The sequence below is a fragment of the Ornithodoros turicata genome, chromosome 1, assembly GCF_037126465.1.
Source record: "Ornithodoros turicata isolate Travis chromosome 1, ASM3712646v1, whole genome shotgun sequence".
In the NCBI taxonomy this organism is placed as follows: domain Eukaryota; kingdom Metazoa; phylum Arthropoda; class Arachnida; order Ixodida; family Argasidae; genus Ornithodoros; species Ornithodoros turicata.
The window spans coordinates 79,715,188-79,743,147 of NC_088201.1; the positions used below are offsets into that span (position 1 = coordinate 79,715,188).

General features: G+C 45.7%; 1 protein-coding gene across 1 annotated transcript in view; it reads right to left on the reverse strand.

Annotated features, from left to right (window-relative positions):
* The window catches only part of LOC135378428 (neprilysin-1-like), a 98,432-nt gene extending 71,668 nt beyond the window's left edge, over positions 1–26,764 (reverse strand). Inside the window, exons 1-6 of the mRNA XM_064611459.1 lie at positions 26,704–26,764; positions 23,703–23,864; positions 22,784–22,879; positions 8,263–8,468; positions 423–620; positions 249–335 (exon numbers count right to left, since the gene is read on the reverse strand). Coding sequence (XP_064467529.1) covers positions 249–335; positions 423–620; positions 8,263–8,468; positions 22,784–22,879; positions 23,703–23,739 — 624 coding nt within the window. The 5' untranslated portion in view covers positions 23,740–23,864; positions 26,704–26,764. The remainder of the gene's footprint in view (positions 1–248; positions 336–422; positions 621–8,262; positions 8,469–22,783; positions 22,880–23,702; positions 23,865–26,703) is intronic.
* Positions 26,765–27,960: the final 1,196 nt, after the last annotated feature.

Sequence of the window (27,960 nt, forward strand, 5' to 3'; positions counted from 1 at the left end):
TTAAAAAATTCGAAAATGAAGGATGGTCCTTTTCAACGATTACAGAGAAAAATAAAACATTCATAATAAAACACATAATCGAATGCTATTTCGAGGTAGACGCGCATCTGAAAGCAATCGTTAAAGTTACGGTATCTGATTAGTACCGTACGAGAAGTGTGGGTTTACACAGGGACTTGCATGCAACTGATGTACTAACCATTTCGTCATGCGAGTAAATTCGGTTGTATGATGACAAGGTACCATACCTTCGGAAGTTTCTCCTGCATTTCCAACAGAGTTACTTTTTGGTACATTGCATCATAATCACGCCTTTCTTCTTGCGATCGGGTTCTCTGTAAATACGGATCCCCGTATGCTTTGATGTCGAGTCCGCGTTACTAGAACATAGATACACTTTCTATTATAAGTTTTCGGCTTACGTTTGCAATCTGAACTTCGAAGTCAACAATTTCGTCCGCAAGAGCTCGAAGATCCTCCTCCTCCATATTCCCGTCGTTCATAAGATTTGTGACTCCCATGATGTACTGCTTGTAAGCACGGATTATTTGACAGTTGTGCTCGTCGTACTGGTTCAGAAACTGGTTTCGACCAATAATGCCGAAACTGTGCTGATCCATCTGAAAGGTTAAGGCAATTTTTACTGCGCCATGTTATAATGGAAATATAGGTACGTATACAGGGTGTGTTTTTTTATCCGTTTCAGATTTAAAAAGAAAAAAGAATAGCTGTGAGAGCATCACTGGCGCCATCTTTCCAGCCGGTGGCAATTTATGTTCTGAGACTGGAAGGTGGGTCACGCAGCCAGCGGATGTTCCTCTAGGAAAGAGCATGCAATTACTGGACGACTAACTACATACAATTCATTGATTAACTTTTTTAATTAGACGTTTTCACGAAAATGCGGGACAGCAGAATTGGAGGCGACCATCATTTGAATTCCACATACCCTGAAGCGAGCACCTTACTTTGAGATATAAATCTCCAACCTTTGGTATGCAAAATAGGCGAAACCAGAACCTACGCATTTCTCGAGCGCAAAAAGAGGGAAGGGGTGTTCGGTCGGAGGGCCACGTGTTTTGAAGCAATCAAGTTGATTGTAATAAACGCTGACCCGTTGGCCAGATAGACCGCTTTCCCTCCCGGATAAGCCGAAGCGATGTCGTTTCTGCGCTCAAGAAGTGCGTAGGTCTGGTCCCGCCTTGTCTGCATGTCAGAATTTAGTGATTGATATCTGACAGCACGAGCTCATTTCAGGATGTTTGAGAAAGAGGATAGATCCAGAAGATGGTCGCCTCCAAATATGTTGTCTCGCATTTTCACAAAAACATCTCATTAAAAAGTGATTTATCATTTTATGTAATTAGCCGTCCAGCAGTTATACGCTCTTTCCCACAGGACGTCCACTGGCAGCGTAACCCCCCCCCCCCCGCAAAAATTGCTTCAGTGCTAGCCTAACAGCTTTCTTTTAAACCTGTAACGGATAAAAAACACCCTGTATATATCATGCCATAATGGAGGATACAACGAACGACGCAACACAAAACACAAACGACACACACAACAACAACACAAACCTAAAGGTGCCTAAGAACCTGCAAGTTTGAAACTTAGCAGATGTCAAAAGCCGGAGAGCGGCAGGACTCGAACCTGCACCTCTTCATTGGCGGTGAAGTGCGTTAACAACTGCGCTACACTGAGGCCCTTTGGCAAGTCGTACTGGCAAGTGGGCACAACAGGAGTGCAAGGGGGGTCTCGGTGTTCGAGTACGGCCCTGTTTACAGGTGTCTATTTTGTTCTCGTAGAGTCGCTTCAAAGTAAAGATGTCCTCGTTTTTTTCCCTGTGTTTGTTCCTTCCTGTGTTCATTTTAGAGCGCAGCTCTTCGGCGCCCGTCCCTGCGTTAAGCGGCGTCGCCGCTGTACCCGGCAGAGCAAACGAGGAGCGAAGCGAAGGATGAAAGTACAGGAGAGCGTGTGGAGGAAGGCAGCAGGTAAGTGTACTGAGAGAGTGAAGAGGACGCGAGGAGGAAAGGGAAGAAGGAGGGCACGCTTGGGAAGCCGGAACGGATCTGTTTGTAGTTGGGTTAGCTTGGCTCCAAACTTGTAACTGGAACCGTGGCGGCCGCAAAATCGCACTTATGCAAAAGTCGTGTACTCCTATGCCAAGTGTCATCCGCAAAACTTTGTATTCGTGGCACTGAGTCGCACTAGAGATATAACTGGGCTGTACCTCAACAACGTGGACGATTTCATGAGCGCTACCTGAAGACAGCACTATGTGTGGCAAATAAAAAGAGTGGTATATAACGCAACATCAATAGCTGTGCTCAAATTTCGCATTACCGATTATCGTAATCGTCCAGTGAATTTTTTCCCTCTGTTTCTTTTTCCGTGTTTTATGCGTCCGCCATCTAATTGCAATTAAAACCTTCCAGGTTCGCTACTTACCCGAACTGGGTCATTCCACGCCAAATGATCCGAAGGTCCTGCTCGACCCCCCGCACTTCTGGACCAAAAAATTATCGTGGATACCCTACGGCATTAGTAGACATTTCCCAAAGTCTTACTGGGAAATATTGAGCCCCTGTCATTTTACACGGGGTCAAAGTTTTCGGTAAGCACCAAAACCATACTATGCTTGAAATAATCGGGCGGGTTCATCACTCGCGTTACACGCATAATTATGGTGCTGAAACAGACGACTGGGTTCGGAAAATGCGCTGAAGGAGGAATTTTTGGGAAATTTCAACTGTTAGTGCCCTAAAACGCCCCGGCTATCGGTGCTTTTTCTTGCGACTTTGCGCTTTGTTTATATACTTTCCATAACAGCTGAAATTCTTGAAAACCTTGTGGCCGTTCACGAGGACCCATTGTACAAGCCTGCTGGTTTTCAAAGCCGTCAATGCTGTAGTTTTTGCCATAATACACCTTAAGCCTGACGATTTTCGCAAAGTTTGACGTGTTTATGGCCAACTTTGAAAATGAAGCGATCGCCATAGAACAGTCATTTGGTATGCATTCGGTAAAGGAAACCCTCGGCCAAAACATATAAAAAAACTAAAGAGGTACTTTTTGATAAGCGCGAGAAAATATTTTTTTTTCCGCTGAACATACTACGCGGAGGCGCACGCACTCACCGGTGGAGGGAGAGCATTGGTGAGCATCGCGGTCCAGGCGCGCAACAAGGCGACAACTCAGATACGCCGCTGCTTGTTGCACGATGCCAAAAACGATAACTTGGACTTGTGGGCACCGGTCTAGTGCATGCACAAGCTACTGCTAATGTCGCAACAGGTAAGGAAACTGCCTCCTCCAGTACAGCAACGCGAGTGGATACTTTGCATTACAAACCCGACCGAAGCATATAGCCGCGTGACAGCATTTTTGCTTACGCCTTTATCTTATCATTTTCATACGGGTTGTACAAAAGCAAAACGTCTGCAACGGAAATAAATGGCCCTTGCTCAGTACAATACCACGTTGAAAGCGCTCAAGATTATGCACAGTACTTGATGCAGTATACGGCGGATCCGCGTTTCCGGCATGTTCTTTGAACACTCGGAATACCCGATGGTGTTGGAAATGGGTGTTGTCTTCACGGTGATTTCAGTGCGGCTAACGGGTTCGAAGCGGTGATACCTCCCTCTTTCACGCACGGCACTTGCGCTGTCGTAGCGATTCTTCAATGTCCCTTGCTGCCGCACTACCTGTTCCTCAAGCACCCAGATCGATGTAATGGCGTGGAGATTTGCATTTGCCCAGCTGTACAGATCCACGGGTCTCAGTATGTGACCTTCTAAGGGCCTCTAAATGCTGGCTTAAGCAGCAAGCCTCTTCAGAGTCCCAGATCCATCGCACGGCCCTTTCCCATGTGAGGTCGCATAGAAGTGCCATGACGCACTTATGCTGAAATACGAGTAGTGGTGACAGAGGTTGACGAAACTTTGAAGCGAAACCTGCGCCGTCCGTGAAGTAGCGAAGTTTATTTACATGGGGATAGTCTGCTCTTATTCTGCGTGTGAGCTCTGTCTGAAAAAGTACACGCCACGGCATTATCGTGCCGTAAGCAATCTGATATCACAACGAATGTACGGTGACGCAAGTTCATGTCACCAGGGGAGCGGTTGCAAAATACCATCGAATGAATGATGGCCTGTCCTTGATCCCAATAGAAATATAGGGGAGTGTCCTGTACGACAAAGTTGTAGTTTTCGGCAAAATCTATTAGGATGACACCTTCTGCAGTAGGGAGCGATTTTTTTTAGATTCCGAAGGAACTCTGATTGTTGCTTTGCCGCGCAGTGGTGGTATTTCAGTGATACCAATTTATGCGTCAAGTGATCGACCAAGCCGTTCCGGAGGGTCTTTTCTGTCCGCCACAGAGCAATGAAACGTAGGACACGTATGCACACGTGTCGTTGGGATTTGCATTCCAGAGGGATTTGTATATCCCCTAGAGCCGCTATCTACAAATCTTACAATATCTGCGTTTTACAAGCGCAATAAACTGGTGGCATATGCAAAGCTGACCAACGTGTAGAGCCTGTGGCGTGCTGCCCCCTGCACCGCAGGCTACTGTCTCCAAAAGCAGGCAACTGTCAATGGGGGACCAGGAAAACAACCCTTTTCCACTGATAAATTTTCAACTTTGTAGACTACATATATGATGCACGCAACTATGGGACGTCATATTGGGTTCCTTGCGCATACAGGGGTACTGAGCAGGGCCATTTACTTGGGTTGCAGACGTTTTGCTTTTGTACAACTCGTAAGAAAATGATAAGACATAGGTGTGTGTGTGTGGGGGGGGGGGGGGGGGTAAGCAAAAATGCTTTCACGCGGCTATACGCTTCGGTCGGATTTGTAATGCAAAGTATCCATCTCGCGTTGCTGTACTGGTGGAGGCAGGTTTGCTTACTTGTTTTGACATTGACAGTAGCTTGTGCATGCACTAGCCCGGTGCCCACAAGTCCAAATTATCGTTTTTGGCATCGCGCGACAAGCAGCGGCGTATCTGAGCTCTCGCGTTGAAGCGCGCCTGGCCCGCGATGCTCACTAACGCTATCCCTCCACCGGTGAGTGCGTGCGCCTCCGCGTAGTATGTTCAGCGAAAAAAAATATTTTCTCGCGCTTATCAAAAAGTACCTCCTCAGTTTTTTTATATGTTTTGGCCGAGGGTTTCCTTTACCTAATGTCTACCAAATGACTGTTCTATGAGTAGCGCTTCCTTTTTTTGAAAATTGGCCATAAACACGTCAAACTTTACGAAAATCACCATGTTTAAGGTGTACTATGGCAAAAACTACTGCATTGACGGCTTTGAAAACTAGCAGGCTTGTAGAATGGATCCTCGTGAACGGCCACAAGGTTTTCAAGAATTCCAGCTGTTATGGAAAGTATATTTTAAAAAACGCAAATTCGCAAGAAAAATCGCCGATAGCCGGGGCGTTTTAGGGCATTAAAAGTTGAAATTTCCCAAAAACTCCTCCTTCAGTGCATTTTCCAAACCAAGTCGTCTGTTTCAGCACCATAATTATGCGTGTAACGCGAACGATGCACCCGCCCAATTATTTCAAGCATATTATGGTTTTGGTGCTTACCGAAAACTTTGACCCCTTGTAAAAATGACAGGGGCTCAATATTTCCCAGTAAAACTTTAGGAAATGTCTATTCATGCTATAGGGCATTCACGATAATTTTTTGGTCCAGAAGTGCCGGGGGTCGAGCAGGACCTTTGGATCATTTGGCTTGGAATGACCCCGCTTTATTTTCCGCATGGCACCACTTAATTATAGGCGGCCTATAACACGGCCCTTTGCTTGCTCCATAGGAGCGGCCTGTTGCGTAGAGCGGCGAGCTTCACCACTGGCATCACCACTACATATCAGCGCTTATCGTACCGGGGAAGGGCAAGAGCTGTGTCCGGCAGGATGAAATGACTCATACAGCCAGCAAGCGACTGTGAACCCAAGCAGCACAATGTACTGAAAGTTGAGTGCAATAGGGGTGGGCGGTATGTATCTTATCAATGTGCTTTAGCTTCACGAGTCTGTTCAAGGTCTTCCACTTACCCGTCCACACGATGCACTCAACTTTCAGTACATTGTGGTGCTTGGGAACACAGAAAGGAACGAAAGGAAGGGAAAATAAAAATAAAACAAAGACCGTGAAACGTACCGCGATAAGGGTTTGCCAACATCGCCTATGACGTTTTTCTGTGACGTTAAGTGAGGGCGGAGATAACGACGTCACCCTCGCTCTTTTGGCGATAACTTTCTGTTTCCAGTGGACGGCCCAGGTGAAATACTTAGGTCTATAGCACGCGCTGAGATTACTTTAGTGCTTCATCAGGTGGTTCGAGCGGATCATGTGGTGATCAGGCTTTAATATTGCAATTGCAATGTTCTTCCTAAAGTCAATAATTAAAAAGTTGATTAAAATATCTCTGTTATGTAGTCCCCTAATTGAGCAAAAAATGGTTTCCTAGTAGCAGCCCCGTCGAGTAATCCAATGACAAAAGTAAACCCGCCGTAAGGCAAGTCCCCTTTTTATGAAAACTTATTGTAGATCAAAGGAAACACCCTATATTAGTTCGTGTTGTTAGTTGCGATTGCGTTATTCATTGTATTAACTTATACACCGATGATCACTTATTCATCGAAATGAAATTGCTCGCACCCAACAGTGCCGGACAATACCTGCCCCTGAGAAATTGGAAAGGTTCTCCGTATGATGAAAGATGGAAGTCACTGAAAAGGTTAGCCAGCTGTCGGGCTGTAGGGCAGCAGTGGGGCATAACATCAGTTGTCTCATGTTCTCTGTATGTTAGGCTCGTAAAGAAATAACGCACATGTATGACGCATGATTTCGCAATACCACGGAGCACTGGAGTCTGTTCGCCATTGCAGTAGGTTCTTGTTGCAGAGAACTACATGCGCAGGATGTCTGGCCAAAATTCTGTTTAACCGCATGTTCTATACAATTCTCTTCTGGATGACCATCTCATCCATGACAATGGAACAGATCAGGTCATTTTTGTGATGTCAGCTCCGTGTTTTCATCCTCTAGCCTCTGAGTGATCAGCGGTGTCACTCTCACTTCTCCCGATGAGGGGCCAGCAAATTTCCCTGGGTAGTTCGGTACACGGGAGCTTCATGTGATCTCTTGATATAGCGTGCTCATAACCTTTATCTGAGCAGGCTTTCCGAGGGAAACACTCTCGTAGCATAGGTGCATTTCGTACTGGCCGCTTGAGGTCAAAATTTGCTACTTGCTGCACAATAAACTTAGCCATTGTGTCTTGTTCAGAAAAGGATGTCATTTGCATCGAAGCGCACACTGCCTTGTTGTCCTCATATTCCCAGAGCTTCGGAGCAGTTCCATCACGTTTTCCTTGTAGCTCCTGCACTTTGTTTTGCAGCCTTTTAAGCTGCATTTTCAGGCGTTTTCGTTCAAGGACGCTTGCCATGCTTTGTGCTCTGTTGTTCTTAGGAAGCCGTGAGATTGCTCAGCTCCTATGCCATTCCTTCCACGCTATGGCAGCTCTGCTGCGACAGAGGTGCTGTTTCTCTTATTTTACTCCGGTTGTGGGTGAGCATATCATAGGATGGCCCATTGCAGCACAGTTGACGTCGGAGTCCGGATAGTCGGAGGATGTTTGTGGTCACGGCACCACGGAAAGTTTGACGGCACAACACATGGGTGGAATATTCATCTTTTAATAAGTGTAACCTGTTTATAGTGACTTTCTTGAAAATACAACAAACAAACCACATACCGGAAGGAGGGTGTCATGGCTTGTCTTTTCTCTCACCTTCTCGTGACACTGCTTTTAGCCACTGCTCACGCAGCTCAAAATTTGACGGTAGTTCGTGGAACGAGGCGAATGGTGCAGTCTGTGGGTGTCTTTTCTGTGGGTAACCACTAAGGCACACCACACCTCCTGGGCATACTGTCATTTAATCAGTATGGAACACTTGCTGAAACCCACATAACTCGTGTCATCGTCTCCTTCGTAGAGTGCCTGAATACTAGCTCCCTTTCGGGCACCCTGTTCGTCCGTATTGATGGACGCTTCTCGCGGCCCAGTGTAGCATTTCGGGACGCATGCCCTACGTATTGCTTCCCGCAGACTACGGAAGGCCGCTCCGAAACAACAAGCAAAGGGCAGTGCCTGTAGTTTAAACGGCACTTCAGCTGAGAAAGTGTGAACGCTGCCATACAAAGAGACACGAACAACGTGACTACGTCAGGCCAACTCACCTCCAGCACATACTTGGTAACATCTCGCACGTCTTGTGATACGAACAAATTGAGTAGTGGCGATAGGCCAATGTTTACCACGAGTTTAGTGAACGTCTTCTTCCAGTCCGGGATGTTGACATTTGTGGAGGTCACGGGCCACATCGCCACGCCCACTTCCCTCATTATTTCTCGTAGCGCCTCCATGCCTTTAGCTTCCGATATATCTGCAATATGTGTAATGAAATTCATTAATTTGTACCGAGAGTTTGGGCGTAATATACACTATTGGGTACAAAGATGTCCATTGTGCTTTCGTAGGGCATCGCGCTGACCTGAAACTGAGCATCAGGCATACGTTGCTGCCAACTCTAAATTAATAACTAGCAGGCACGCCAAGAAAGCAAAAGCGCTGATGCCATCTTGGCAGGCAGGTTATGCGGCCGTGCGGATATCCTTTAGGACAGTCTATCCAACTAGTGGACGACCATCTTACCTAAACTTCATTAATGTTGTAAACTTAACTTCATTATTGAATAATGTTTTCTGGGGAATCCGAGGCATCAGAATTGCCAGCTAGTCACTATTCCAATCCATCGTCCTCATTAAACATCCCGAGAAGCGAACGTATATAAATTGCCAAATTTTGCTATGCAAATGAGCCGACCAACCATGTGAATGAGTGTGAATATGTTGACAGTGTGAATGAGTGTACCTCCTATTTTCTTCCACTTTCTGACAGGGCACCTATTCAGCACTGCACCTATATATACATATACAGGGTGTTTCAGTTAAATCCCCGGGCTAAATAATTCGCGAACCGGTGCACCAATCGAATAACTTTCTTTTTTACAAGTATCTGTCCAATACCGCCTACAAGATGCGCACCGCGTGAATGAGCGGGGGCGCTCATTATTTAAATAAAAATGCAAATGAGTTTCGTAAAAAAGCGTAACTTCTAAAGCAGGGCGCTGTCGGTATTAAAATGGGTACTACCCCTTTTGGGACCTTCAGTGGACACCTTTCAGAGAAAAATCTGCCACCGAAGCGGGTCATTTGTTGCAGTAATTAATTGGTTTCGGTTTACGTATTTTTGCAGCGGCTGGTCGCGGCGAAGCGCAAAAGGACGTAATTCATTGGTGTAATTCATTGGTGTAAGGACGTAATTCATTGATGTATAAGGGAGTGAAAGAGCGTCTTTTTGCGCTTCGCCGCGACCAGCCGCGACAAAAATACGTAAACCGAAACCAATGAATTACTGCAACAAATGACCCGCTTCGGTGGCAGATTTTTCTCTGAAAGGTGTCCACTGAAGGTCCCAAAAGGGGTAGTACCCATTTTAATACGGACAGCGCCCTGCTTCAGAAGTTACGCTTTTTTACGAAACTCATTTGCATTTTTATTTAAATAATGAGCGCCTCCCGCTCATTCACGCGGTGCGCATCTTGTAGGCGGTATTGGACAGATACTTGTAAAAAAGAAAGTTATTCGATTGGTGCACCGGTTCGCGAATTATTTAGCCCGGGGATTTAACTGAAACACCCTGTAGATATAATGTAGATAGGGCAGTGATGTAGTGCCTGCCGCACAGCCTACCGCCTGAATTACTGAATTAGGTAACTCTTCAGTGGGCATCATACAGGAAGCAGTGTTCCTGCTGACCCACTGCCAACGCCTCCCACTGGTCAAGAAAAGAAAGCAAAAAGAGAGTGACGCCTGCAACGAAACTGATGCCGACCTCATGAATTGTCTCCATAACGAGACATCAGAAAACGAGCACTATGGGCTTTATGTTGCTGCCACCTTTGGGCGATTTTTAACCAAGAAAAAAACAACCTCTCGCAATGAGAATCCAGCAGATTCTCTTTGACATTGAGTTTCATGACAGTCTGCAATTAGACTTCCAATTTCATTTTAATGACTTGAGCGCCTCAATCAATGCAAAATAACGGCAGTACTTATCCATCCAGTCTAGAAGAGTCCAATCCAGCCAAGTATCTCATCCGGTGTCTAACTGAACGTGTAAATGTATCTGAGATCTCATTCTACGCACATGGTCATCCTGCCGGTGCAAGGCATCTTGTTCTGACGTAAAGTAATCTGCTAGCTTTTCCTTCTTTATCGCAGCATGGGCCGATGCAAAATTGCAACCTAAGTGCCACTCCCCAGAGACCAAATTTCCAAGAGTGCCTTCACTGTAGAGAAATTCGGAGTGGCAGTAGTGACTGCTTCCCATAAAGACGTCATGTAGGCACACACAGGTTTGGGCAACTGCATTTCTTAGCTCCTTCTCCCCCAATGATGGGAAGATAAAAAATTCACAACCCTGTAGCCATCACTCCAAATGCATTCTCCACGACGCTTCGTGCCCTTGAGAGCTGGAAGTTGAACAGTTTCTTTCTGTTGTGAAGCCCTCGGCCTGGGAAGGGCCGAATGAGAAATGACTTGGGAACCCTTCGTCGCCTTCTAATCTGTTGCACGTGGTAAATTAAAACTGTTTGAAGTGAAACCATCTACAATGGATGCTTCTCCAAAAACGTATGGATCGGAGCACCGGAGCACCGCCCGGGAGTACCGCCCGGGAGTGCCACCGTACACCATTAAGAATTCTGTACATGGCATGGATGTGTACTGGATGTGCCTTCCTTCTATTCCAGCTGCACAGTCACGAAAGTTCCATTTCTCTATGAACTGCTGATGGATTAGGTTCCAGTCCAGCTGCGATGTGTCATTCAAGTAGAGTGGAAACAGTGCTTTCCAATTGGCATCGCATTCTTCCAATATCTTCGAGACCGTTAGTGCCCATTCGGTAGCTCATGGCTATGGATCCCTTGTAGTTTGTCAGCAGACAGGTACCTGCGTGAAATGTATTGTCGATCATACCCACAATCATATGAGAGAAATGTGAGATAATTCACACGCATACGAGTGTATGGCAAGTGAGTACTGAGAAGAGCAATCAACTCAATAAATTATTTTTGTGTATACTAAAGAATGGTTTACATGTCTTCACACCACAGTGAGCAAGTCATATCAAAACGACTGTGAGCCAGAACACGCCTCAGAGTCACGGCGGGACGTTCGTCTGCGCAGATTGGGTGGGCATGGTTCGGCGGGTGTGTTACGTACGGTTGAGCAAGGTCCAGAAGCCATCAGACTCTGCTTTAGTCACCCTGCGAAAAAGTCAGTGCCTGTTACGCCTTCATTTGTACATTGGACATTTTACATGAGTGCAGCAACACGTACCTAAAGTAGCGAAAGTGGCACTCCGGGTCTGCTATTCGCATTTCCTGAACCAGCTAACGAAATTCACAGTACACCGTACGTTCAGTATCGATAACCCGCATCCAAACGGAACAAAACTTCCCGTGGTGTTCCTGGGGATATCCTTTCCTGTAAATTCAGATCTCCCTGGGAGACAGACATTTTTCTGACGGACGTCCCCCACATCTCCGAGTGGCCACGGTTTGGACTTCCCATAAATATCCGTCGTTTGTCCGCACAGGAAGTTACACGGAGATGCCCGTACGTTGCACGGACTTACTTGCGTACGTGCTCAGGGCCCTGCATTTTCTCATTATTATTGATACTGTTTTATTGTGTTGCTGCGTAAGCGGACAGATTCTTACTAGTCCTCTAGGCGTTTTTTTTTTCTGCCATTTTGCTTGAGCTTCGGCCACTGCATCTTTCTTTCTCTGTTGATCGTCTTTGTTTGCTTCTCGCATTTACGTTACGGATAATCAGCACGAAGTTTTAAAAAGCAAAAGTAGAGACGCACATATACAAGCTCTTAGAACCATGAAAATCATTTAGAAAGGCACTGGCATACCTTTCCAAAGCGAAAACATATACTATACATTGCTTGTCTCGCGAGCTTTCACAAATTCGAGAGTCCAGTTTGCCTGTGAGTCGAACTAAAGGGTTGAGATGCTTAAGTTTAGTGCGAGTGCGTATACCAGTACTGGCCCAGCAACCATATATATCCCAGGTACATCCTGGCGATATCGCAAATTGGATGTTAGGATATCCATGGGAGCTTCACAGAGAGCCCGTTTACGTAGAAAGTACATCCATGCGACTGCCAGATTCCTACTGTTTTCACATCCCAGAACCGTCGCATAGACATCTATTTTGGATATTTGGATGTTCAGGGGATATTTTAAAATTTATGCTATTTTTGTGTTGAATCAATTTGAAATTGATAGTTGATTGGTGGATTTCTGTAGCAGATAAATGCGGCACACAGTAATTAAACAAAAAGGCTTCTACTTTTGGCAGCACACCCCGCTTGTGGAGGGGTGCACAGCAACCTTTCGGCCATAATCCAAGACCAATGCAGACCACAGGTTAATAAATGTGCTCCCTTTTTGGCCCCTCCACCGCGTACGCGGATTTCAAGAGATACCAGAGTGAGCATATACTGAAATACAAAATTGTTGGAGTACGTTCGTCAAGTGTAGCGTGGCGTATCACATTTGCAACGGTGACAACGTCTTTACAGTTAATTTCTGAGTCTGCAAATCATGTCACCCAGTAAACCACGAATATCCTGGAGACGTCCAAAATGTGTCGCAGACGTCGAAGACGTCGAGACATCCTATGTACGTCCCATGGATATTCTTGATTGGATTAAAACTATGTCGCAGATGTCACAACTGTAGCTATGTTCCATGGACGTCACATAGACGTCCAGAATGTCTCCTCAAAATATTTTAGTTGTTGGGGATATCCAATTCTGTATATCCCCTCTACGTCCCAAAGAGAATATCTTGGGTACATCGAGATTTGGACATTCTGAGACGATCGCATCACGAACCAAAAAGTATGTGCAAACCGGGGCTGAATTACGTTTATCGGAAACAAAGAGCGGTCCTGTGCAATATTGCAAGATTTCGTTCCTTCCAGAACTGACCGTCTATGTTACGTTGAGCACTCATTGAGAAAGAGGCAGAGATACGGAATTCTGTGGCACTCTCCAAATTTGACTTTGGATGAACCTACTGAGTGTCTCAAACCAGAGCAGTAAGAAACAGAGTCATTACCTTGTTGCAGAATTAACACACCACGCAACTCCTCACTTGACTGCTGTTTTTGTAGGTAATCGCATTATACTTAGGCAGCTGACCATCCGTTTTGTTTCGGAGGCGAGCAGTACCCTCGCATTCGCGGAAGTTCGCGCGACAAGCAATATATAGTATTTGCTTGCTCTTGGAAAGGAAATGCTAGTACCTTTCAAATATTTTTGGACTGTGAGCTTTTCCATTTCTCTGTTTGCTTTATTTAAACCGCCGCGCTTTGTGTTCTTTATGGGAAAATTCCAGAAACAGGCATATAGGAGAAACGGGGAACGAAATAGTTATGTGGTGGCCACTCTCTATATGTACGGGTCCGTTAATGGTGCCGACACCAGCCCACCCAAGACTCCTACAAAATGTTTCAAGATATGCATGCTTCAGTATATTGTATTAGCAGGAAATTTGAGTAAGGCTCTGCAGCTAGATAGCTTTGAAGATGATAAACGCAACTTCAACCTTCCAATAAACGTCCATGCGGCGTCTCGATCTCAAAGCTGTCAATATCCCATGGACGTCTACTGTACGTTTGTGGGATGTTCGTGGAATGTGAAACAGGGGAAGATTTTTTCGTCCCCTGGACGTACAGATGATGTCTATGGGATTTCTGGCATGCTCCCTGGGACGTTCAGACCTCCGAGTCAGGACATCACATGGATGTTCACTGGACGTCTCTGGTTTACTGGGCAGCTTATACCTGCGAACCCCAGTAAACCAGAGACGTCCAGTGAACATCCATGTGATGTCCTGACTCGGAGGTCTGAACGTCCCAGGGAGCATGCCAGAAATCCCATAGACATCATCTGTACGTCCAGGGGACGAAAAAATCTTCCCCTGTTTCACATTCCACGAACATCCCACAAACGTACAGTAGACGTCCATGGGATATTGACAGCTTTGAGATCGAGACGCCGCATGGACGTTTATTGGAAGGTTGAAGTTGCGTTTATCATCTTCAAAGCTATCTAGCTGCAGAGCCTTACTCAAATTTCCTGCTAATACAATATACTGAAGCATGCATATCTTGAAACATTTTGTAGGAGTCTTGGGTGGGCTGGTGTCGGCACCATTAACGGACCCGTACATATAGAGAGTGGCCACCACATAACTATTTCGTTCCCCGTTTCTCCTATATGCCTGTTTCTGGAATTTTCCCATAAAGAACACAAAGCGCGGCGGTTTAAATAAAGCAAACAGAGAAATGGAAAAGCTCACAGTCCAAAAATATTTGAAAGGTACTAGCATTTCCTTTCCAAGAGCAAGCAAATACTATATATTGCTTGTCGCGCGAACTTCCGCGAATGCGAGGGTACTGCTCGCCTCCGAAACAAAACGGATGGTCAGCTGCCTAAGTATAATGCGATTACCTACAAAAACAGCAGTCAAGTGAGGAGTTGCGTGGTGTGTTAATTCTGCAACAAGGTAATGACTCTGTTTCTTACTGCTCTGGTTTGAGACACTCAGTAGGTTCATCCAAAGTCAAATTTGGAGAGTGCCACAGAATTCCGTATCTCTGCCTCTTTCTCAATGAGTGCTCAACGTAACATAGACGGTCAGTTCTGGAAGGAACGAAATCTTGCAATATTGCACAGGACCGCTCTTTGTTTCCGATAAACGTAATTCAGCCCCGGTTTGCACATACTTTTTGGTTCGTGATGCGATCGTCTCAGAATGTCCAAATCTCGATGTACCCAAGATATTCTCTTTGGGACGTAGAGGGGATATACAGAATTGGATATCCCCAACAACTAAAATATTTTGAGGAGACATTCTGGACGTCTATGTGACGTCCATGGAACATAGCTACAGTTGTGACATCTGCGACATAGTTTTAATCCAATCAAGAATATCCATGGGACGTACATAGGATGTCTCGACGTCTTCGACGTCTGCGACACATTTTGGACGTCTCCAGGATATTCGTGGTTTACTGGGACGTTCCTGACACCCCATCCTAGCAGCTATCGTGTTTTTAACTCAAGCTACCGCCTATAGTGTGATTACTTGGTAAATAACGTAGTAAACCCCAAAATTTTCCCCGTTTGCTTACGTCATGCCACTAACGGTCACGTGTCGTAGATGTCGCCGAAAAATAACGCGCGATTGCTGTCTTCTTTTTACATCTACCAGATGTCCCAGGGATATACAAAGTAAGACACTTCACAGTAAACCACAAACGTCTGTTAGACATACCAGAAAGATCCAAACGTCTAAGACATTTGGGATGTCTAGTAGACATCCGGATATGTCCAGCTAACGTGGAATGGATGTACTATGGATCGTCGGAAGCTCATCCATAACTGTATAAATGGATATCCTCTGGATGTAACAGCGGGACATTTGTCACATCCGGTGGACGTACGTGCTTGTGAGGCATTGCGACGTCTAATATACGTCAAATCGATGTTCCTACCGGATTAACATACGATAATATAGACATACGTTTACGAAACGTTGTTTCGATTGTCAATTCGATAGTAATTTTTACGTATAGCGCTAGCAGAAAGCGAATCTATCTTGCGAGGACGTGAGAAATTGGTGAACAAGTAAAAGCAAGTTTTTCCATTTGTTCGCGTCCTGCTCTCTGCAAAGTATCTACGTAGCACTCTTCCACCAACACAGGAAACCTGTCAGTTTAACAGCTCCACTCAGTAGGTAACCTCATCATAGACAATAGCCTGAATTACAAACAGAATATTTGTCGGGAAGGAATATCAGAAATGTTAGCGGGCAGTTTGACTCATTGCAGACGTACGAATTAATTACAGAATCACTTCCTCGTCACCGCTACAAACGTTTTCGGCCCCACTACACTTAACAAACATCCCGCAACTATTGGTACTTTAGTATATGTTCCATCCAGTACGCCAATAGAGGCTACTGAGAAATGCCCAAGCCGTGTCGGGTGGGGTACGGCCACGGCTACGTCATTTCCGCTGTTCATGCACACAAAATCGCAGAAAAAGTACATTTGCAATCTGGTCTATATATTGCCGTTAATCCAGTAGGAACATCGATAGGACGTATATTAGACGTCGCAATGCCTCACAAGCACGTCCATTGGATGTGCAAATGTCCAGCTGTTACATCCAGAAGATATCCATGTATACAGTTATGGATGAGCTTCTGACGATCCATAGTACATCCATTCCGCGTTAGCTGGACACATCCGGATGTCTACTAGATATCCAAAATATCCACGGTGTACCATCCTCTAGATGTCCATTAGACGTTCGTGGTTTGCTGATATTTTCGAAGTCACATTGTGGACGTACAGGTAACATCGCATAGACGTGGTGGATATGTGCGACGTGTGCGACCTTTGTGGGACGTACCTAGGATATTTCTGGTTTACTGGGGGACTAAAGAACTGCTTGGCGTATTAACTCACTATGACGTAACATCTGTGTTTCTTACTGATTTTGGTTTGAGGCATTCAGTTGGTTCATCGAAAGTCGAACTCACGCCGCGACACACCTTGCCATGTTTCTCTCTCTCCTGCGATAATGTTCCATGTAATATCCCGGCCGGGACCCTACTAGGGGACTACTACAATTCTTCAAACGACCGCTACGATACATCCAACGGATGTACGGCTAGTGACGTCCATTCATGTAGATCCCAGAGATGTCCACCTGACATCCATTTCAGGACGTGGACGTTGGGATCTATTTAGGACGTCCGCAGGAGATAGTGTTCTGTCTGGGGTACGATCTTGCGAATTTCCTTTTACGCTTCCATCCATTGTAGGCCAGAATCTGGGCAATTTTCCTCTTCCGTTCAGCGTTCATGTTTGGACAACGTTACGGTACCAACAATGGGGGACACGGTTTGTCTTTTGTCAGATTCGTGTATGCACGTACGCCGTTGTCAGACATGACTGCTACGTACTACCAGACTGCCTGCTGACATACTGCTACGCATGACTTCCGCTACGAATTCAATTCTGAAAATGACCTGATAGTGCCGTCGTCGCGCTGCGCCGAATCCTGTCAGACGTCGGTGAAACGCAACGTGGCGAACCCTGGTTGGCGGCGCGGAACGCGGACGGCGATCGACGATAGTTTGCGCCAGATTGTAAACCAGCCTATAAACTGCCATACCGCAGACGTCGCTCCCACGATGTGTGTGGGAATTATGGGGTTGTACGACGGGGAACCCTTCATACAGTGCATGAAGTCCATTATGGTTTCGTCTAACGGACCTGATTCGCGGACAAAAACTTAAAGCGTGCTTCGCCTGCATTACACCCATAGACGCAATGCATAAAAAATGTATAACTTCGTTTTGGCGGAAGACGTCGGCACTTTTCACTGGTTCCACACTGGATCCTGTGAGATCTATATTCAAGAAATTATGCCGAAAAAGAATTATCCGTATATCTATAAAGGCTTTTGTTCCGCCCGGCATTTGAAATCTTACACATTGTACCCAATGGGACAGAAGTAAAATTCGCGCTCCATCGTGATTTCACAGTCCTATACATCAAAAGCTCTCCGCTTTAGGTTACTTTCCACTGCAGTTTCACAATTAGCGGGACCATGTTAGGAACCTAAAGTGAATGTCTTAGTTATGTAGCGAGCCAATTTTGTTCCCGAGGGCATGAAAGTGCGACTAAAATGTGAGACATCGCACTTAAAGAGGGCTTAGCCTAACGACACTTCCTCATGTAGGAAAGCCGACTGTACGTTTGAGCACGTGTAAATGGGAGGAGGAATGAAACTAGAAAGGGAGGAGAATTATCAGAGTTCAACACGCATTCTCCTCTGATAAGCAGCAGCCCAAGACGGGTTTGATAAAATCATCTACAAAATAAAGGTTTGCTTTCACCACCAAAGAGACTGAAGAACATTTCTGGTGACTCCTGCTTTAAAAACAGAAAAGACAGCGCCGCAGATACTGCGCTCCCCTCAGGTTCGCGTTTTGGGAAATCGAACGCTCTCTTCTTCTTAGTATCAACTTTTTAAACTCTTTCTGACATTGTAGCGGTAAAAAGATGTAAAATATTCTGATGGCTGTGATGTACCGTTATCACCATGTGATGTGTCCGCCGATAATTGCCTTCTAACTTTGCCCTATATGTGACCGTCATGATTTTGCATGTATATAATGTATGCTTATTTTAATGTTTCACACTTTTTCTTATTTTTTTCTCGCAGCACCACGTGGAAGCTTGGTTGCTACCAGTATGAAATTTGATGGGTACCTTAATGGCTGTGAGCTTGTATATTTTGTCTAACGACGTTATATACCTCTATTTAGTAGAAGCGAAAGCAAGGCAATTTTTCGTTTTCTTTTCTTCATGCGTACACTTGCCTCTGCGACACCGTACTTCCATTGTGCATCGCCGAGCGGTTGCGCCTGCGCTGTCCGGCAGCGTCATTCAAAATGTAAATGACATGCCTCTATGTTCAACTCACTTAAATGTATCGAATACAACTGGGACCTGGCGCATATAATCGTGTTGTGTCAATGTTTTCTTGACTTCAAGCCGATCATGGCGACGTACCTGTGCAGAAACTTGACAATACATTGCCAGAAGCGCGCTTTTTGATCATTCCTTTAAGCAAATGCTCGCAGACAGATATGCATCGTCCTGTGCAGCTGCCTGCTTATTTTAGCGGAATGTTTTGCGCGTGAAATAGTGCACCCTGGGCGATCTTTGCGAACGCTCGAGGTGACGTTGTACGTTGCCTCGGACAAAGTACTGTCAATAGCCTAAGATAAAGTTACCCCATTATTCCCATCATCATGGCGATATCCGATCATCCTTCCTTACTTCCTTGTTCTCCTTTTTGTGTGTGTGTGTGTGTGTGCACACCAGGGGTGCCGAACTCATACGTGTCGGCGTGCCGCATACGACTGCTTTGGAGTAGCCTGCTTCTGATGTAGATGCTCGAATTCACTCGGGATATCACCAACCCTACCTGTCCGTTTCTGGTAGCTTTGAAGTTTGAAGGCACTAATACGTATTACAAATCGGCCATGCAGGTTTTCCTCAGAAATTTGTTAGGAATGTACTAGTAATACTAGTCAAGTAAAAATCTGACGCAGAGACAGGTTTAGAGAGTCATCAGCCAAGACGTCGAAAGCAACACAGCGGCAGACAGGAAATGTTGAACTTTCACTTTTTTATCATATGATTAGAGGTTTAAATCACTTTTCATAAGTTTCTGCGCAACGCAGGACGAAGAAATCGTTTGATTGTGAATCGTTTTTGTGTATTGGAATTGTTTTGATCAGGAAAACGGAAAGATTCCCTGACATTGCATTTGTGAGGTCCCCTGACGATACCTGTGTACAAATAAACGACGCTAACATGAACCGGTGCACCGTAGCAAATCAGTGCTGTTTTCAGAAACACCCCAATCGAACGGCTCGCCTAAGGTAAAGTAAGTGTGTGCTTCCAGTGACTTGTATGCTTGCACAATATCAGCAGTGAGCTGGCTCGGCGAAAATGTTCGATAGAATACTACGCGATTGTGATCAGCGGCATATTTTGTGGGTGGGCTGTCCCGTTGTCATGTATAGGGCTGTTGCACTGAAGTTTGCACAGCGCCATTTCGGGCCCAAACGGCCGCGGATCCCAACAGTAAGGAGTTCCATTAGCGGGTTTTGCATGGTGTGTCAAACGGTATGGTGTCAAGGAAGCTACAAAACCTGTAGGAAATCAACAGAAAAAGCGGTGCTTCTTGAAAAGCGCGAACAACTCGAAACCGTGTACTTGAAAGTGCCGCGTCGTCTGCTAAACTGGGGAGTGTTGCATAATTTGGGGCGCTGATGTTGCTGCTCACTCGCGCCACCTGGCCCAGAGCAACAGGCCCATAGCGCAAAGAGATCGTCATGTTGTATACTGTTCATAAACAACTTGGTCTTGTAGCGACACTTACCTGATTCCTTCATAGCTCTAAATTATTCGGGTATTGTGGAAGGAGACAGCCGAGAGCGGTGTAGTAGTGCAACGCAGCCGATGTCGCGCTTGCGGAAAGCATTCGCACGGCTGCGTTCAGTGTGTTTTGCCCACACCAACTCTGCGCATGCGCAGATGGCGCCTCTTGTTTGTGAACAGTAAAGTGGTTTATACATTTTGAACGAACGAACAAATCACTTCTTTCCGTGCGCGTTTGTACTGCTGCCGGGCGGTATTTCGAAACTTCAGGCGCGCTGTTTTTTTAAACCGGAAAAAGAAAAGGAACTGAGAGGAGGTACACAATCACGGCTCCCTGTCCCCCACTCCTCCCTGCTGTCCTCTCTCCATCTGTCCACGTCTGTACGCCGCCCATAGCCACAGTTGCTTCGTGGCGCTAACACGAAATTTAAAAAAAAAACATAATCACGGATAAGAGAAGACCCCATTCCCCCTCCCAACTCGGTCACTGACGGTTTTGCTATGGTCCCTGTAGTTAAAAGGATCACAAATTACTTTCAATTAACGAATTAATTAATAAACGAGGAAAGAAAGATAGAGTATCTCTGGACCCTCACTAACGCACTACTTACGCACTAAGTCTCGTTCAAGTGCAATCCACCATTTTTATAAAAAAAGTTTGACTCATTTGAAATGAAACGCCATGCAATAATAGTGAAAACAGAAAGTGTTGGAGGTATAATGGCGTGGAGAATGCCATTTGTACCAGGGATACTCGTTTAAAACGAAGACAGCAGTTTGAAGAATCCTTATCAAGCTCGTCACGCAGTGCCCGTTATAACCAATCAAAAGGAAGTGACCCGTGATAAGTGTTCGCTCTTTCCTGTCCTCCTCCTTCCTTTCGGGTTTCATGCCTCCTCTCACCTATACACGTGTACAAACAAGGTATATCTAAACTGGTAGCGTAAACAAGCGAAAATACCAAATCAGACCTATCGGCAAAGCCACCAGCAAGAGGCACGAGCGATCCTGGGTGTTGACAGTAGAGGTACGGTCGTAAACACAAAAACTTTACAACATGGGCGTGGCTTGTGTGTGTACTAATAGGTTATTCATAATTTCAATGTAGAAAAAACTTTCTGCTTCCCTGCTCGTGCACATATACGAAATCATCTACCACTCGAGTACATTTCCGTGTCCTGCTCCTTTTGCGCATGTGTCACAGCGGCCTTTTATCCGTGCATCTCTGTATCCGTGCTGATCCGTGCATTGTGTCCGTGCATTGTAATACTGAGTTGGTGCACCTTTTGGGTTAAACAGCAAACGACGTTCACATCTCGAAGCTGTAGACCAAGAACCACTTGTGTGAACAGATAAATACAATGCATCCCCTGTTGCTGGCCCGCGAAAAAAAATTTCGTCATGGGACGAGCGGCCATGATAGCGTGAGTGTTAGCAGGAATCAGCTGTGCACAAACGATGCAAACGTCTAATCACTACGTGTACGTGTAGCTCTAGGAGAGAAATGTAACTTAAGTGAATTTTCCTAATTTCTGTGTGGTCATCACGATGCCCTTCAGTCTGGAATTGTATAAATCTGTGGTAACTCTTATGTATGTCGAATTGATATGTTTAATTAAACCTGATGTAATTTATTTTTCGGTATTCTCGTCTGGTGTTGTTGCTTGGGTGAGGGAAAGGGTATACAACACAAACAAAGTGCGCGAATGTAAACGTGCCATGGCTAATTATGCACTACTTATTATTCATAGTGCTGACGTCATTTATTTACAATCGTAGTAGTCCGCTCAACAGATGGATGGCGCTGACCGTCTCTATCATGGCGTCATTCTGAAGACACAGGGGCCTATGGGAGTTGCGCTACCTGTTTAGATATACCTTGGTACAAACGTGAAGTTGTCTTACTTACACAACACGTGCTATCAGGTTAAGCGCACTTTAGGGAGACGTGTCCGCGAATCTTGGGCATGCTATTGTGTCTATTCGCTAATGGTACACGCGAAGTTTTGTAGCGTCAAATATGGAGAGAACAGCGCAACGAGATCACGGCACAGTCGACCTAACATCGGTCAGGGCACAGAGAACACTGCGCCTATAGTTGGTGTAGACCAGTGGTTCTCAAACGTTTTTTGCTCCCAGCACCCCTTTTGCGGTCCACCAACGCGATATCTACCCCATATCAAATCCTAGGCAATACACGCATAAAAATTTGAGGTGTTTTATTTCCTCTTCCGAGCGTCTGTGTTGTCGAGTTCTGTTTGTGGAAAGCGACCTTACCGTTGGATAGCCCTTCCAGTACCGTGCGTACCCAGGAACCATCACGACATACTGTCTTGGCGTTCCTGGCGAGGGAATTGTCCTGTGAATGATATACTACGCAGAGAGGCTGATACAAAGGCCGATAGGAGGCGAATGTTACATGGTTTGATTCCCCCCATGACATTCCGAAATTCCCTCCTCCCCCAAGGGGGAATTCCCCTCTGCTTGAGAACCCCTGGTGTGAGCTATATTTACGATGAACTAGTAGCTGTACTACTATCTGTTTTTAGTCAATCGTATATGTTAAGAAACCAATACGCACTTTCATTCATGCACGACCGGTACACATTCAGTATCTTGTGCGTTATGTTTCGACGTTCCGGGGGCTGGGAAGACAACGTTGCGTTGCCAAATATATCTGAAATGGAAGAGAGCACACTGCGTGAGTCTCCGTAATATAGCAAATAGTCATGTGTTGAGAGTTTCTGCCACTACCATAACGAACTCTCATTAACAAATAGACATTGACATAGGCCGTTTGATCATTAACAAAACTTCTCCTACGCGACAATTCGTGCACCTAACGAGCGGTGTTGTCACTTTTGGATCACAGCGAAACGAACAAATGGCTGAGGCACTTCCCTTCATAAATAGCGGAATGAATTTCTCATACAAGACATTCTGGAAGAACTGTTTGGTGTGGCCCTTTAAGCCCCCAAGTGTCCCAGTTGGTATTTCGGGAGCAAAGTCTAAGCCACAATATTGGCTCAACTCCGTCCCTTTTATGTGCATGCGCAGACTTTTTAAGTTATTCTAATCGTTCTAAACGGTGAATCCGTTATAGGCTATTCATGTTCGTCACGATTCTATTGGGGTACTAGTAGAACATCGTCCGTATTAAGTTGACTTGAACCGCTGCCTTTGTTAAACCGATGGCGTGGTGGCTGAAGCTTTCTTTTCTTGCGCTTTGAACTTTTGTGAGGAACCTTCTCAATGCTGCCGTTTTCTTCATTTTTTCTGCACCCGTAAGCAGGCTTGTTTACTCTACAAACCGCTCATGGTTTGTGGTGTTACGATAACCTTAGGCTCACCGTTTTTTTGCAGCAGAATTATCTCTAAATTTGTATGGGACACAACGTGGACTTTGTCCAGTTCATTTAGTGGTCCAACACTATCTTCAACGCATCATGTCTGGACATCCATTACAAAGTAGTAACGTTTTAATTCCTCGACCCACATACCCTTGAGTTCTTCCTTGAGATCCGCTGCAAGCTTCATAAACACTCCGTATTCACTCTTGTCGTCAGGAATTGGATGCGTGTCTTTCCACTTCTTACAAACGTACTCGTAGAAGTCATCGCATGGATTGGTGTTGTTATCCAGAATACCCAGAAGAAATTCAGCTGAAAATATAAACGGGCGCTAGTACAGGTTTATACTACATATTTGTTTTGTTTACAGTTACCTACGTCATTTACTTGCATATTGTACAAGTATTTGTATTTTTGTCCTTTGTATAGTTTTTACAATAACGCAATGACAGCAATTTACATAAGGTTTTCAGAGGGGTGCTATGTGACTAATGCAGCTACTGAACGACTAATTACCTGAATTCACTATTTAAGTCATTAATTATACGCTTTTTTTTGGGAAATGCGAAATATCACAACTGGAGCCATATAAATGGCTAAATTTTGCTGTGCAAATGAGCCGATATCACGCACTTCTGGAGCGCAGAAGGAGCGATGGGCATTTGCACCGGAGGGACACGTGTATTGCAGCGACTGATGTGCTAGAAGTAGGCGCTGATCCGATGGCCGGATCGTTTCCTGGCGCAGATACGCCGGAGGTAATGTCGTATCTGCGCCCGAGAAGTGTGTCGTTCTGGTTTCTGTTCATTTTCATATTAAAATCTGGTGTCTTTTATCTCAAAGTACGTGCTCATCGTTTCGGGATTTTTAAAAACAGGGTGGATTCAAGTAATGATTTCCTCGAATTCTAGTGTGTCGCATTTTCCCGAAAACGTCGTACCAATCGTATCGTACCATCACACTTCAAGTTGCTCTTTCGTACATTTTTCTCAAGAGCCATAGAGAGCCACTACGAATAAGTAAACCTGTCTAATTTCACTGCTGAGTTACGTGACCGAAAATATCAGGAAGCGTTACGATTTACGTTACCGTTTTTATAACACGGTAATGAAGTCAGACGTTTGTGGTGTGGCGTTGTTCTGCTGGTGTTGACACTTGACGTTTGGCGATGTTCGCTTGACGTGTATGTTCGCCACGCGACTCTCTAATAAGGTTGTCTGAATGTGGCTTGCACGGAACGCAAGCACTGCCGTACGATCGCCGTACGACAGTACGTCTTCGCTCATGAGAGAAAGAAAAGGTTGGTGAAAGCACGTGACAAAGCGTCTGTCCACTCAGAAAGCAGCAATAAGGAGGTATTCGCAGGCGGGTCAGAACGCTATGGCGAAAAAGATGACGCAACGTGGACTTCACGTGCAGTTGCTGTGGTACCTTATTTGAGAGCGATCCAATGAAACCGTTCTGCGTGCAGGAGGAGAAAGGGAAACGCTGAGGGCCTGCGCGAAAGGCTGACCTACTTTCATCGTTTATTGTTCATCATCGTTCATCATCTTTCAGCCTCGCCACCATTCTTCTTTGTATTACATTGTCCTGAGTTGCCCGCATCAAAATCAGATTATAATTGCGCAGATCACTCGCCACAGTACGTTGAGGCCTATGACGCGAAATGTGGTATTTAAAACACAGTAGGGGTACGGATAGAGATATCAATGGTCAACTTCAGGACAGGCCGCACCAGGCGCCACTAAGGGTGCGCCTACAAGGGCTTTAGAATAAGGAAAATTGCGCACGTACAGTCTTCATCCTGCGACGTGTTATGTGCTACACGCTGCTACTCTCGCCTCTGCAATCGTTTTGCCTGGTCCATTTCGCAGACTTGATCAAATAGCAATGACAGGGAAGCCATAGACCTCGACCGGGAGTTCAATGCAACAAGATCAATACCGCCGTACAGCATTCGCATGGTCGGCTCACGTGGGAATGGATGAGAACTATAGCGATGGACAACATAAACACGCGAATTCGAAATATCGATCGAAAATAAATAAAAAGGCATATGTACGTACATATCTGTACCGTAAATAACCTGACTGGTAACTGGATTACAGTAAATAAAAACAAACACACGAATTAGTGTCACGATCGTCTGCCATCTCACTCCAAAAATAGTGCAACAGACCGTAGTCTGGTTCCCCCGAAGTGTTTGGCAAAAAGTGTATGTGTGTGTGTGGGGGGGGGAGGCTCTGTTTATAGAGGTAACTGTACAAGTGATCCAGAGTCTTGGGCTTACGGCTGTCACAATCAATAACTCACGTCGAACTGGGCCGACAGTGGGATTGTTTAAGAGAAAAGCACGTTGTGCTTGTGTGTATCCCGAGGTGTGTAATGGGAAACCGATCTTCGCGCACTATGTCTTCCTCCCCCAAGGAACGTAATAAGCAGCCTGTAGACGTTAAGGTGCCACACGTAGAACAAGTGTAAAGAACAACTAGGAAGAAAGAAAAGAAAAACCTCTGGGAGCGTACTGGGATAGTGCAGTTGGCAATGTGTGGCCGCGAAGTAAGGGCGGCTGAGGCCGTGGTGCCGACTCCGCACTTTGTGTGTGAGAACTCTGCGATTCGATGGACTGAATGAGAACATCGCACTGGAGCTGTGTGCGGCTGTGGACTTTCCAGACATCAAGGAAACTGCCAGCGCAAGAGCGTCGTTACCCGTCATCGTCGACTATTCCACTGGACGCACCCAGCACCCAACTTCGCAGGAGTCCGACAGATATGTACCACACCCGTACTGTTGCACTAATGTCGTTTTAACATTTGTTGTATTTCTCAGTAAAATCTTGCAAATGTCGACTCTTTGCTAGCCTTCCAATTTCCTTCGCGCTGAGGTCCAAATTACCTTCATGATGTGGGGTCAATGCACGGGGAACTTAAACTAAGAGCGGACTGGTGTGTCCCTACTACGCCATCCCCTCGGAGTTGGTGACGAACCCGACCACATTCGGGACAATTGGATTAAATATAAAACAGTGTCGGAACAGTCTATGTTTCGTCAAGCGCTACCTTATAAAAATGCGTCTTTTTTTCTTCATTTCAGGTTCCGGACATTAGCGTTACTGCTGCGCTGTCAAGTGACATAGTTGGGTGCTCACCTCTTTCTTTACACTCGGGTACCTGACACACTTTGCGGTCCAACGTTTTGTCTGGAATAATAACAAACCAAGTTTACTAAAATGTTTCTGTTGAATACACAACCGAACGTCGTTTATATGACACACATTAATCTGACATCCTCACTTTATGACAATTTTGATCAGGACCCATTCCCTCCCCTTGTAAATCCTCCACAACTAGTTTAGCCGACAATGACCAATAGTTTTTGCACAAATAGGGGCGAATACGTGTATCTTATTCTCGGTATTATGACAGCCGGCGGTTGTACATGCGGTCCTGCTGACCCACAAACGCCATGTGGTTTCGTGTGATGACCGCTGCTCCGAAGAGGTAGTCGCACAAAATCGGGTTCGCTTTTGAGAGAGATGTAGAGTCTAGACGAGAGACACAGGGTTGACAACAATTTATTTCTACAAACACTCTGACTAGCCCTACGGTACTGCCTAACCTTACGCTGGGAACTACGTGCGTTGGGACTTACATCCACAGGACGACGTCCCACGTTGCTGATCGTGGAGTTGCTCTTGAACTGTGTCCGGGCCGTTCCTCACGCTGCTTTCAATGGGGTTGGTCTGTTGACGGTTGTACGTTGAGTCAGGTTCACTGTCTGGTCGGGCTCGGTAGGTTCAGGATGCGGGAGCTACAGGTCGGTCTCCGAGGCTAGGCCGCAAGGTTGCAGGGTGAGGCTCGTCCACCGCTGTCGTAGACCGGTCGACTTTCAGTCCTCGAGACGCACTTCCTCAATTCAGGTCACGCGCCGCTTTTAAATGATGCTGCCCTTTTTCCCTGCTTGAGAAGCGACGACGTTTCGACGCGATCCTCTCTATTCACGGTGTCTCCATTCCACTTTCCAAGGTCAGCTGCCCTGAATTTCAGCCCTTTCGCTTTTCTCTCTCGAGAGGGATTACTTTGGGCTTTGTTTCCCAATTGGACCAAATCTGGTGGCGACCTTCGACGTGCCTCTGTGTGACCGTTGCTCTTCTCGGAATTCGGGTCTTGCTGCTTCGTAGCCGCAGGCGACCGCCGCGCCAGAAAGCCACGCACACAGTTCCAACAAAGGCCAAGCAGAACCACAAAGCTATAGATATTAAGCTAATAGATATAAAGTTAAGGGGAATATTACGCACACGCGTCCACATTGAGTATGGCATCTGGTGACGCCTGTAGAAGCCCCATGCTGGCTTTCAGAATGTCTCATGATGATCTTTGTGGCACCGGCAAATAAGCTAAAAGAG